Here is a 15,126-nt window from a genome sequence, read left to right on the forward strand (position 1 = left end):
TTTCTCCTTCCCGTGCCCATAAATTTACAATTCTCCGGGTGTTTAGCATCTAAATAAGGTTGGAACTGTTGGCAGAAGTCTTGAAGGAAACATAAAAGGACTGGCTTGGGCCCGTCGTTTCCCTAGTCCGGAAGACTTCCCGATTACAATTACCGTTTAACCTTTCAAGTAAACGGTGCATTTCCTTGGAAAAATCCTTGGTTCCTCACGTCTCAAGTTAGGAACAAACTTACCATGACAGCGAGGAGCCTTCAAACATCCCACCACAGCAAGATTGCATTACGTGTGCAAATACAGGTCTTACTGAACGGAGACAAACCCATGAATAATGCAGCCGGCCCGCCGCACCTGGAGGAATAACAATGAGCTTCCAACTTTTCCGCCGTTATGATCCTTATTAGACGTCCAGTGGGCTGTCACGGAGCTTAATCTGTAAAACACACACACTTTATATCCATACATTAGCTGCGTTTACATTTCAAGACTTCTGAAGAACATGCACGAGTCGGTGTGTTGGCATATTCAGCCTGCACCGAATACAGTTGGGTGTGCGTTAACCTTTGAAGAAAAGAAACGCAATGAGCTGTTGAATCAAAACGTTCTTGCTGGAAATGTTTATTAGACAGGAAGTCATTAGAATGTAAATGTGTTAGGCGCTCTCTCGACCTCATTTCCCTACGCTCACGAAATACATAAATATTTGACATTTATCATCTTAATTTGCTGCTCAAACATTCAAAGCTGTAAATTTGTTATAGCTACACTTCTTCTGTTAAAAACATGTTATGTACAATAGGACAAGATATTGCATTTGGCATAATTACAACAATCTTGTTATTTCATTTACAGTACTGATTTTGTGAATGCCGTCGTTGCATCCGCAACAAATCCCAGTCTCGTAGAAAGGAGAACATCAAAATCATACTCAAGTTAATTTGAGGATTAATGAGAAGTAGAAAACGAACGATTACGCCGCACTGCGTTAGACGATCACATTTTGCACTAAAACAAAACAAAAGCTGGTCTTTCCGCATTGTATTTCACTTACAGGGCCCTACAGAATTGTAAACTTGCCAACGTTTGGACCACAGATGAAATTTTGCTTTGTCGTGCACACATGGGTTGGTACGACTGTGTTTTAGTGCCATGTTAAAAATACAAAAAAAATTGAAGATTGCGAGAATAAAGTCGAAAAACTACGAGAATAAAGTTGAAATATTTTGAGAATAAAGTAAAAAATTACATGAATAAAAGTTGAAATATGATGAGAATAAAGTCAAAATATTTTGAGAATAAAGTCGAAATATTTTGAGAATAAAGTCGAAATATTACGAGAATAAAGTCAAAATATTTTGAGAAAAGTCGAAATATTTTGAGAATAAAGTCAATATTACGAGAATAAAGTCAAAATATTGAGAATAAAGTGGAAATATTTTGAGAAAAGTCAAAATATTTTGAGAATAAAATCGAAATATTACAAGATTAAAGTTGAAATATTATGAGAATAAAGTCAAAATATTATGAGAATAAAGTCAAAATATTACGAGAATAAAGTTGAAATATTATGAGAATAAAGTTGAAATTGCAAGAACAAAGTCAAAATAATATGAGAATAAAGTTGAAGTTGCAAGAATAAAGTTGAAATATTTAGAGACTTAAGTCTAAATAATTTGAGAATAAAGCCAAAATATTACGAGAATAAAGTTGAAATATTATGAGAATAAAGTCAAAATATTTTGAGAATAAGGTTGAAATATTACGAGAATAAAGTTGAAATATTATGAGAATAAAGTCAAAATATTACGAGAATAAAGTTGAAATATGATGACAATAAAGTTGAAATTGCAAGAACAAAGTCAAAATAATATGAGAATAAAGTTGAAGTTGCAAGAATAAAGTTGAAATATTTAGAGACTTAAGTCGAAATAATTTGAGAATAAAGCCAAAATATTACAAGTCAAAATATTTCAAGTAAAGATTAAATATTTTGAGAATAAAGTCTAAATATTTCAAGAAAAGTCGAAATTGCAAGAATAAAGTATTACAAGAATAAAGTTTAAATATTACAAGAATAAACTCAAAATATTATTGATTATTCTCTAAACATTTCAACATTATTCTTGAATCATTTTGACTGTTCTCAAAATATTTCAACTTTATTCTTGAAATATCTCAACTTTATTCTCAAAATATCTCAACTTTATTCTCAAAATATCTCAACTTTATTCTTGAAATATCTCAACTTTATTCTTGAAATATCTCAACTTTATTCTCAAAATATCTCAACTTTATTCTCAAAATATCTCAACTTTATTCTCAAAATATCTCAACTTTAATCTCAAAATATCTCAACTTTATTCTTGAAATATCTCAACTTTATTCTCAAAATATCTCAACTTTATTCTTGAAATATCTCAACTTTATTCTCAAAATATCTCAACTTTATTCTTGAAATATCTCAACTTTATTCTCAAAATATCTCAACTTTATTCTTGAAATATCTCAACTTTATTCTCGAAATATCTCAACTTTATTCTCAAAATATCTCAACTTTATTCTTGAAATATCTCAACTTTATTCTCAAAATATCTCAACTTTATTCTTGAAATATCTCAACTTTATTCTCGAAATATCTCAACTTTATTCTCGAAATATCTCAACTTTAATCTCAAAATATCTCAACTTTATTGAAATATCTCAACTTTATTCTTGAAATCTCAACTTTATTCTTGAAATATCTCAACTTTATTCTCAAAATATCTCAACTTTATTCTCAAAATATCTCAACTTTATTCTCAAAATATCTCAACTTTAATCTCAAAATATCAACTTTATTCTTGAAATATCTCAACTTTATTCTTGAAATATCTCAACTTTATTCTTGAAATATCTCAACTTCAATCTCAAAATATCTCAACTTTATTCTTGAAATATCTCAACTTTATTCTCGAAATATCTCAACTTTAATCTCAAAATATCTCAACTTTATTCTTGAAATCTCAACTTTATTCTCAAAATATCTCAACTTTATTCTTGAAATATCTCAACTTTAATCTCAAAATATCTCAACTTTATTCTTGAAATATCTCAACTTTATTCTCAAAATATCTCAACTTTAATCTCAAAATATCTCAACTTTATTCTTGAAATCTCAACTTTATTCTCAAAATATCTCAACTTTATTCTTGAAATATCTCAACTTTATTCTCAAAATATCTCAACTTTATTCTTGAAATATCTCAACTTTATTCTTGAAATATCTCAACTTTAATCTCAAAATATCTCAACTTTATTGAAATATCTCAACTTTATTCTTGAAATATCTCAACTTTATTCTCAAAATATCTCAACTTTAATCTCAAAATATCAACTTTATTCTTGAAATATCTCAACTTTATTCTTGAAATATCTCAACTTTATTCTCAAAATATCTCGACTTTATTCTTGAAATATCTCAACTTTATTCTCAAAATATCTCAACTTTATTCTTGAAATATCTCAACTTTATTCTCGAAATATCTCAACTTTATTCTTGAAATATCTCAACTTTATTCTTGAAATATCTCAACTTTATTCTCGAAATATCTCAACTTTAATCTCAAAATATCAACTTTATTCTTGAAATATCTCAACTTTATTCTTGAAATATCTCAACTTTATTCTTGAAATATCTCAACTTTATTCTTGAAATATCTCAACTTTATTCTTGAAATATCTCAACTTTATTCTCAAAATATCTCAACTTTATTCTCGAAATATCTCGACTTTATTCTCGAAATATCTCAACTTTATTCTTGAAATATCTCGACTTTATTCTCAAAATATCTCAACTTTATTCTTGAAATATCTCAACTTTATTCTCGAAATATCTCAACTTTATTCTCGAAATATCTCAACTTTAATCTCAAAATATCTCAACTTTATTGAAATATCTCAACTTTATTCTTGAAATCTCAACTTTATTGAAATATCTCAACTTTATTCTTGAAATCTCAACTTTATTCTTGAAATATCTCAACTTTATTCTCGAAATATCTCAACTTTAATCTCAAAATATCTCAACTTTATTGAAATATCTCAACTTTATTCTTGAAATCTCAACTTTATTCTTGAAATATCTCAACTTTATTCTCAAAATATCTCAACTTTATTCTCAAAATATCTCAACTTTATTCTCAAAATATCTCAACTTTAATCTCAAAATATCAACTTTATTCTTGAAATATCTCAACTTTATTCTTGAAATATCTCAACTTTATTCTTGAAATATCTCAACTTCAATCTCAAAATATCTCAACTTTATTCTTGAAATATCTCAACTTTATTCTCGAAATATCTCAACTTTAATCTCAAAATATCTCAACTTTATTCTTGAAATCTCAACTTTATTCTCAAAATATCTCAACTTTATTCTTGAAATATCTCAACTTTAATCTCAAAATATCTCAACTTTATTCTTGAAATATCTCAACTTTATTCTCGAAATATCTCAACTTTAATCTCAAAATATCTCAACTTTATTCTTGAAATCTCAACTTTATTCTCAAAATATCTCAACTTTATTCTTGAAATATCTCAACTTTATTCTCAAAATATCTCAACTTTATTCTTGAAATATCTCAACTTTATTCTTGAAATATCTCAACTTTATTCTTGAAATATCTCAACTTTAATCTCAAAATATCTCAACTTTATTGAAATATCTCAACTTTATTCTTGAAATATCTCAACTTTATTCTCAAAATATCTCAACTTTAATCTCAAAATATCAACTTTATTCTTGAAATATCTCAACTTTATTCTTGAAATATCTCAACTTTATTCTCAAAATATCTCGACTTTATTCTTGAAATATCTCAACTTTATTCTCAAAATATCTCAACTTTATTCTTGAAATATCTCAACTTTATTCTCGAAATATCTCAACTTTATTCTTGAAATATCTCAACTTTATTCTTGAAATATCTCAACTTTATTCTCGAAATATCTCAACTTTAATCTCAAAATATCAACTTTATTCTTGAAATATCTCAACTTTATTCTTGAAATATCTCAACTTTATTCTTGAAATATCTCAACTTTATTCTTGAAATATCTCAACTTTATTCTTGAAATATCTCAACTTTATTCTCAAAATATCTCAACTTTATTCTCGAAATATCTCGACTTTATTCTCGAAATATCTCAACTTTATTCTTGAAATATCTCGACTTTATTCTCAAAATATCTCAACTTTATTCTTGAAATATCTCAACTTTATTCTTGAAATATCTTGACTTTATTCTCAAAACATTTCAACTTAATTTTCTAAATATATTTACTTTATTCTCAAAATATTTCGACTTTGTTCTCAAAATATTTAAACTTTATTCTCTTAATTTTGATTTTATTCTCAAAATATTTCGACTTTATTCTTGGAATATTAAGACTAATCTTAGATTTTTTTTAACATGGCACTAAAACATCGTCATATGTTGGCATTCATGCATGTGTAATAACTATTCAAACAGGTTGTGGATGGTGGCTCTACCTGCATTCCATACAGGTATATGAAACATGAGGTCGGTACAGGTACAGTCCAGAGGTGCCAATCCAGATTTGTCTGGATTTTATAAGTGTGAACAGGAATGGCAGCCCTTATTGCCCAAAGGCAGCTTGAGTCTCTGTAATGCCTTCGGTAGATCAAGTACCTTTCATATTGACCACTGTCTCAGCAGTACAGTAATGCAGCACTGTAAAGTGGTCCGGTCCCCAGTAAAGTCTAACGCTCCATTTGCATCCCAATAAAGCATCTTCAGGTTCAAGACATCCATTTTCCTTACAGCCCACCTGTTCCTTTGGCACAACACTTGGCAAAACTCCACTGAAGTCCATTTCCATTTAATATCGCGTGGGCATACGTACGGAAATCCTTGTTGGGTATCTTCGCCAACACCTACACGGCTTCCAATCATTCAGACCCCAAACTCCAAAGAAATACGAAGGAAAATCAATGCTGTAGGTCTCTGAAAGCCCCTGTAGTCTCACCCTCAACTGATTTCTAATCATTCAGGCGCCACACTCCAAAGAAACCTAAAGAAAACGGTCAATGCTGTAGGACTCAGAAGCCCTTATACTGTAGAATCGCACACAATTGCATTCCAATTAAATGGCACATTAGTCAATGCAAAGGTGGAGGTTCAAATGGTAAAACTTTTCTGATTCGTCGAACCCATGAAAGTTCTTTGCGTGTGGATTTTTAGTGATAAGAATGAAGACTACGGTAGCTTGGTCTTACAAAAGCAGCAACCTTTCTAAAGACCTATTCACACCGAGTGCAAACTTCTCAAATACGTTTTTTTTCCCATCAGACTGTAAATAAATCTGACTGAACAATGACATGAATGCTTTTTTATTTACAGAGTCACTGCTGCTGATGCACAGTCTAACACGTTGGTGACATTTAGGCCTTTTAACAAATGTATTGGAAAATACTGCGTTTTTACCGGAATGATCCACCGATGTTTTTTTATTGTTGTTTAGTGATAGTTATTCATGAGTCACTTGTTTGTCCTGAACAGTTGAAATGCATGCTGTACTAAAAATCCTTCAGGTCCAACAAATTCTTGGGTTTTTCAGCATTTTTGTGTGTATTTGAACTCTTTCCAACAATGACTGTATGATTTTGAGATCCATCTTTTCATACTGAGGACAACTGAGGGACTCATATGCAACTATTACAGAAAGTTCAAACACTCACTGGTGCTTCAGAAGAAAACAATGCATTAAGAGTCGGGGGATGAAAACATTTTGAAATTGAATATCAGGATAAATTTTACTTATTTTGTCTTCTGGGAAACAGTATCTTCTGTAGCCTCTGAAAGCCAGTACTAAATGGAAAAACATAAGATATTTAGGCAAAATAAGAAAAATGTTTTCAAAAGTTTTCACCCCCACATCATGTTTCCTTCTGAAGCATCAGTGAGCATTTGAACCTTCTGTAATAGTCACTCAGTGTGAAAAATACAAAAAAAGCTGAAAAGCCAAACAATTTGTTGGACCAGAAGGATTTTTTCTGACAAACAAGGGACTCATGAACAACTATCACAAAAAAGTATTAAATATTAAGAATCAAGTGTATGTAAACTTATGAACAGGGTCATTTTTATAAATTCAACAATTATTTTCTCTTGTGGACTATATGTAAACATCTTTTATGTGAAATATCTTACTCAGGTCAGTACTAAATAAAAAATAACATGCATTTTGTATGATCCCTCTTATTTTGGTAAAATAATTAACCTTTTGCAGATTCTCCAAGGTGTGTGTAAACTTTTGACTTCAACTGTACGACTACTTTTGTGTTTTATGACTTTTAAAACATTAAAATGTTCCGGTTTGTGAACCCTTTGTAATACAGATCTAAACCCAGTCTCCTTTAAAAGTCCACTAATAAAATATGTGCATATATAATAAACATGCAGAAATATAAACCCACTGGGGCATATGGGAATTACAGATAATGCCAATGCAGAAAAGTCCATTTAATGTGCTAGTGCTAATATTTCATTATTTTTTCTTGTATTCGGTGTGAATAGGCCTTAGACCCAAAGGAAAATGCAATCCTGAATATATCGCTAACAATAAAGAGAACTTTAGCACCTTTTGTCTAAATAAAAAGTACAAAGTACTTTTAATCGCGCATTTCTCATTGATAAAAAGACTCTTAAGGCAAACATGTCTTGTATCAACCACTATAAATACACATTAGCATTGATAAATCTATGAAAAATCTGAGAAAATACCAAGTTTTGTTTAGAGTTAATTAAGTGGCACGGGTAATTTGACAAGCGAAGTTATAATTTCAGACCTAAAAAGTGCATAAAATGCAGTCATACCTCTATATCCCCTCTCTCGCTCTAAATATTTATACATACATATATATATATAATAAAAATATTCAACAGTCTATTTTAGACGTTTAATCTAAATCGGGAGTTTGCAATCGTAAACCCAGAGAGGTTAAGTGTAAAAGTGCAAACGGTTGGGTTGAAGGGCGCAGCGTTAGAGCTGTGAGACTTTCCTGGGAATGGGTCGGGGTCTGGGAAATGGGTCGGGCCGCCGCGGCTCAGTGTCTTGCCTTCGAATCTGGTGCGGTTTGGGCGGAATAGGTGGTGCGTCGATGCTCGGAGGAATGGACAGGCTCGGTGGAAGCGGGACCTGCCTGCGAGGGTTGTTCTTCTCGTGTATGCTATAAGGAGGCGGGGTCTTGCTTTCCCGTCGAATGAGCTCGTCTGATCCGCTGGAGGCGGAGTTTGGGAGGGCGTGGTCAGTGGCCGTGTTCTCCGGACCGGAGGCTTCAGAAACACTGCAGCGACTGAGGGACGAGATGCCGCTGCTGTAACTTCCGGAAAGCACCGGAGAATTGGACACCAAGCCTGTCGTATGGCACTCTGTGGGCGAGGGGGTGAACGGAGGTGCACAGGTCTGAAAATACAAGATGAAGTAGTTAGTACAAACAAGAACTCTTAAGGGGAGACACTGCAGGCAAAAACGCTGTTTGAGATTTTGGGCTTATTGGTTTTTCATAAAGTGTTTTTTCAGACTAGTGGAAAGAAAACATCCAAAAGACACCGTTAAGCGTTTCTTTTATAGCACTTTATCTATTTGTCAATAGATTTCAATTACAATGCATATTTTTAAAGGCCGTTTTCTCAAAATGAGTTTTTTCCTTCTACACTGAGCCATAAATCTCCACTTCAGTAGCACTTACACACACCAAACTTTACATTTTTATTCAAGTCTATATCCTGAAGGTTTTTACTGAGGGATTTGTCCATATATAATTTGCTTGATTTTATACAACATTTTATTTCCCCAAAAATGGTAAAAAATATAGTGTTTCCTGTCAGTTTTTTCTGAATTATGACGTGACGAAATTCCCTCTGTAAAAACATTTGACTCTAATATGTCAGGAAAAACTAAAAAAGAATTTTGAAACTCACTTCATCCAGTGTTTAGATTTTCGTACTAGAAATGTATGCAAATAAGCGCATATTTCATTAAATAATGGCTCATTTGCATATTTAAACCTAACATTTTAGAAAACTTGTAATACAAAAAATGTTTGCAATTATCAATGTAATCAATCATCTGGGTAAGTAAGGTCATAACTATTAGTTTGTTTTTTTACCCTATTTACCTGCAGTTTATGGCCTTAATAAAGAAACCAAGCAGAGTCCTGCCTCGCAGAGCTAATCTGTAAACCACAATATTCTGCCGTTACGGCTCTTATTATTTCGAGGCAATACTGTCTCTTTTCATTACGAAAATAATTTCTGGGCAATTAAATCTGCAAGTAAGACTGCAGCTGTTTCTAGGACTTCATTTTACTGAATAAAGCATATTTAGTCTGAATGCACTCTGGAGAGAACTTCAAACACAACATTTCCGCTAGGATAATTCAGCTTTGCGGAGCAACTACAAACTAAATACACACCAGTTGTGAACAATGCATCTCAATAACAGTGAGTTTATATACAGTAAGTAAGTAACCCTGGGCCACAAAAAGCAGTCTTAAGTAGCATGGGTATATTTGTAGCAATAGCCAAAAGTACATTATGCTAAAAATCATTAGGATATTAAATAAAGATCATGTTCCATGAAAATAATTTGTAGTACATTTCCTACTATTAAAAACGATAGTTTTGATTAGTAATATGCATTGCTAAGAACTTTATCTGCACAACTTTAAATAACTTTTTTTTTTTGCACCCTTAGATTTTAGATTTTCAAATAGTTGTATCTCGTCCAATCCTAACAAACCATACATTAATGGACAGCATTTATTCAAAATATAAGTCTTTATTATCACTTCTTATCAATTTAACACATCCTTGCTGAATAAAAGTAATAATTTCTTTCAAAGAAAGAAAGAAAGAAAAAAATTACTGACCCTAAACTTAGAAAACCTTTCTATTTGAAATAAATGCTGTTGTTTTTAGCCTGTTATTGATCAAAGAATCCTGAAAAAGTATCACAGGTTTCAAAAATAATTTTAAGCAGCACAACTGTTTTCCACATTATTAATAAATCGGCATATTAAAATGATTTCTGAGGAAGGATCATGTGACACTGAAGACTGGAGTAAATGATGCTGGAAATTCAGATTTGATCACAGGAATAAATCACATTTTAAAATACATTCACATTTTAAATTGAAATAATATTTCACATGTGTTTCTGTATTATTAATTAAATAAATGCAGCCTTGATGAGTATAAAAAACATCTTTTAAAACCATTAAAAATCTTATTGATCCCAAACTTTTGAGCATCTGTGTATGTTTTACTTAATTTATTTTATTTTATTGAAAATAATACAGAATTCAGTATCAGAGAGAAATGTAATACTGATGCACGTCTATAAATGTCTAGAAAATCTACTGTTATAAGATTGCTATTTCAGTTACAAAACACAAACTTGTTTTGGAGATTTCAGACTTTCCCAATTCAACAGGACAGCGTAAAATGGCCTGGAGCAGAATGGAAATTTGTGCTGGACAGTGTTGGTTTTCCCAGCTGTGACTGACTGTTGAATCTATATTCATGTGTGTGTGTTTGTTCATGCGTGTGTGAGACGTGTCGCACAGTATCGCTTCAGGCGTGAGACTATTTCTGGGGCCAACAACCGTACACAGGTGGTCACTCGGGTTACGCTTTCCCTTTCCGACCCACTGACCGCACTTCCTTCAGGAAATTCACCAGCATTCCTGCTGAGATCTCTTCCATATCCGAATCTCACCTTCTTCGTTTTTCTGAGTAGCTTGACAGATTTCAGCATTTTTGATTTCCGGGAAGAGAAATGATTTGATTTCTTTGCATTTACACTTTAAATGTGAACAGTTCACACGGGTTGGATTGTATAGTTTTTTATGGTGATTAGCGAGCATGTGTTTGTGCATGTTTCTGAATACCAGGTGATGAATCAATACGTGGCACGAGACGAGAATTAAAGGAAACTGCAAGGAATGTAATTACCAACAGGAGATGCGCTGAATGCGCCGGTGTTGAATAGGAGTTTCTGAGAAGCCATTACAGAAGTGCTTAGCTTTAAGGACTGTTACTCTGAATGAAGAGAATGTGCTTTTATTTAAACCTGAACACACTCAACAGCGAAGGAAAATGGCATAAAGGTACATTGATAGCGGCAGCTCCAACCTTTTTCAAGGTCTGTGACCCTTTTTTTGACTGTTATGCCCTTTGAAAGAAAAATACTGGGGTTTCTTCAATACTGATACCTGCTTTTTCAGTAAAGCTGTAATTTTTTTTCTTCACTGTGTTGGTATTGTATTGAGATTTAAACGATGAATGAAATATACTAAGGGTCTGTAGGATTTTTTAACAGCTTATATGCTCACCAAGCTTGCATTTGTTTAATTGAAAAATACAGGAAAACAACAATGTTGTGAAATATTATTACTATTAAAAATAGCTGCTTTCTATTTGGATATATTGTAATAGGTAATTTATTCCTGTGATGCAAAGCTGAATTTTCAGCATCACATGATCCTTCAGAAATCACTCAAATATGCTGATTTGTTGTGCTGCTTAATGTTTTTATTTTATACTGCCATCCTTGCTAAATAAAAACACCAATTTCCAAATAAAAATGTACCAACCCCAAACTTTTGAGTATTAGTGCTTATATTTAGTTGCTTTCTGCTTTATAAAAACTAAAAATATTATTTAAAAAAAAATAAAAATGAAAATTGCATAACCTAGTTACTGCATAGTTAATAATAGCAATTGTTAATGTGCTGTGTAGTATAATAATAGTTAATATACTATATAGTTAATAATAATAGCTGTTATTATTATTATTATTATTATATAAACTAGAGATATATACAAAATAGAAATATATAAATATTATTATTAATAATAACAATAATACAATACATATCCTAGTTATTGTATAGCTATAGTTGTAAAAGTTAATAATAATGACAGTTTGTGTCGTTATAATTATATAAACTACAATTAATACAAACATGATCCTTCTGAAATGATTTTATATCTTGATTATTAAATCAGGACATTTTGATTTTATACTGTCACTTTTGTTCACTTGAATGCATCCTTTCTGAATAAAAACATTAATTTCCTTAAAATAAAATGTTACCGACCCCAAACTTTTGAGCGGTAGTGATTATATTTAGCTGCTTTCTGCTTTATAAAAACTAAAAACATTATAAAAAAAAATAATAAAAATGCATAACCTAGTTACTGTAGTTAATAATAACAATTGTTATTTTACAGCATAGTATAATAATATTTAATATACTGTATAGTTAATAATAACAGTTGTTGTTGTTATTATTATTATATAATACAAAAATATAAAACTAAAATACAAAACAGAAATAAAAAAATAATAAAAATTAAACATACATAACCTAGTTACTGTATAGTTATAGTTGTGAAAGTCACTTAATAATAATAATAATAATAATAATAATAATTGTTGATGACATTGTTATAATTATATAAACTACAATTAAATATAAAAAAGGTAACACTTTACAATAAGGTTCATTAGTTAACATTAGTCAAAAACATTAGTTAACATGAATTAATAATGAATTGCACTTATACAGCATTTATTAATCTTTGTTAATGTTAGTTTCAACATTTACTAATACATTATTAAAATCTTGTTAACATTAGTTAATGCAATGCGAACTAACATGAACAAACAATGAACAACTGTATTTTTGTTAACTAACGTTAATGAAGATTAGTAAATACAGTAACAAATATATTGCCCATGGTTAGTTCATGTTAGTTAGTACATTAACTAATGTTTAACTAATGAACCTTAGTGTAAAGTGTTCCCTTTTTTGGTAACACTTAAAAAAAAAAAATAAATAAATAAATAAATAAATATATATATTTTTTAGTAACACTTTACAATAAGGTTCATTAACTAATGTTAACAAGATTTTAATACTGTATCAGTAAATGTTGAAACTAACATTAACAAAGATTAATAATTTACTGTATTAGACTGTGCTTTTGGTCAGTCACTTCAATGCATCCTTTCTGTATAAAAACACTAATTTCCTTCAAATAAAATTTTTTTGACTCCAGATTTTGTGCATTAGTACATATTTTGTTGCTTTCCGCTTTATAGTTGTTCCTAGAGTTCAGTACTAGAGTTCATGTGCCACCATTGAGATGGAGGACATTTAGATGGGTTAGTGATTTTTTTTGGAGGATCTGCAACAGATCGCTGCCAGCCGAACTGTTCAGGACTGGCGTGAACACACACAAACAGTGTCCCTTTCTGTCTAATCGTGGGCCCAGTTGGATTGACTTGAGTCTGACCCAGTTTAGACAGGCTGGATTGAGTCCCCAGACGCTACAGTAGACATCCAGACCAGTAAATACATCAAAGGTCACTTGACAAAACAAGAAAAGGTCATACCTTCTGCGGCGAGCGTGATGTCATCACGGGGGACTGTGATCGTGTAGTCTTGGCAGGAGATCCTATTAAAGGACACAAAAAGTCAATCTTCTTCACTTGATACAGGAGCCTGGGACAGTAAACACGGTCACGGCTGTCTGTTAATCAGGGAAGCGCTTTGTCAAGGTCGGCTAATGCAAAACAGTTTAACCATTTCGTACAGCACTGGATCTTTTCTAGGAGGCACAGGCGTAGATGCTTGAAAGGGTTGCATCATACATTTTTATAATCTAATTTGTTCTTTGAGGTCTTCTTATGATAGTACAGACGTTTTTAGAGTGCCATCATTTAGTTTCTCATCACCATTTTCCATCCTCTCTCTGACTCTTTCTATTTAGCAGACCATTTTTGCTACAAGCTTCACTTTTTTTTTTGATATACTGGTCAAGAAGTTGCACTATTTATGGTTTAAATTTATTTTAATATAGTTACAATTTACATAATAGTCATTTTATAAACTAAAATTAATAAAAACAAAAACAGATATCCTAGTTACTGTATAGTTAATAATAATAATAATAATAATATACTGAATAATTAATAATAGTTGATGTTGTTGGTATTATATAAACTAAAATTTAATTTTTATAATGAAGTTGTTGCTATTATATTATTATTATTGTTAACTAAAATTAATAAAAAATAATAATAAAAATTAAAAACACCTAGTTATTAATAATAGTTAATTATTAAAAGTATTATATAAAATTAATTAAAAAAAAATTAAATAATAAAAATTCATAACCTAGTTACTGTATAGTTATAATTCTGAAAGTCACTTAATAATAATAATAATAATAATAATAATAATAATAATAATAATAATTAAACGACTATTATTATTTAAACTACAATTAATAAAAATCAACAATATAAAAATAATACAAATGAAAAATACATAACCTAGTTACTGTACAATTAATAATAATATACTGTATAGTTAATAGTTATCAAAATTATTATTATTGTTTAAACCAAAATACAAAATATTAAAATATTAACAATAAAAAAATGCATAACCTTGTTACTGCATAGTTATAGTTCTACACAATAATAATAATAATATTAATAATTGGTGTTGGTGTTATTGTTATAATTATATAAGTACAATAAAATAAAATAAAAATAATAATAAATAATACATAACCTAGTTACTGTATAGTTATTAATAACAGTTAATATACTGTATGGTATAAATATAATAAATAAATATAAAATCTAAAAATACATAACCTAGTTACTGTATAGTTATAGTTCTACAAGTAACTTAATAATAATAATAATAGTTGTTATTATTGAAACTAAAATTTATTAAAAAAAATGTAAATACAAATGTAAAATACATAACCTTGTTACTGTATAGTTCTGAAAGTCACTTATTAATAATAATAAATGTATTATAATAAAATGTAAAAAAAATTAACTACTATATTTGTAGTATATATTTGAAATGTAATAATAATAATAATAATAATAATAATAATAATAAAATAATACAAATATAAAATAATAAATACACTATCTATAGTTTATATTAAAATAAATAGATACATACATGCATACATACAAACGAAAGACAATGCAGGAAAGAGAATGGAGACCAGCATCTGAAAGGTAATG

General features: G+C 30.1%; 1 protein-coding gene across 1 annotated transcript in view; it reads right to left on the reverse strand.

Moving 5' to 3' along the window:
* Positions 1-5,213: 5,213 nt before the first annotated feature.
* dock4b (dedicator of cytokinesis 4b) overlaps positions 5,214-15,126 on the reverse strand; it is a 79,414-nt gene continuing 69,501 nt past the window's right edge. Inside the window, exons 37-38 of the mRNA XM_073838501.1 lie at positions 13,468-13,529; positions 5,214-8,466 (exon numbers count right to left, since the gene is read on the reverse strand). Of these exons, the coding sequence (XP_073694602.1) occupies positions 8,044-8,466; positions 13,468-13,529 (485 nt within the window). The 3' untranslated portion in view covers positions 5,214-8,043. The remainder of the gene's footprint in view (positions 8,467-13,467; positions 13,530-15,126) is intronic.

This window comes from Garra rufa, chromosome 4 (genome assembly GCF_049309525.1).
Source record: "Garra rufa chromosome 4, GarRuf1.0, whole genome shotgun sequence".
Taxonomy (NCBI): domain Eukaryota; kingdom Metazoa; phylum Chordata; class Actinopteri; order Cypriniformes; family Cyprinidae; genus Garra; species Garra rufa.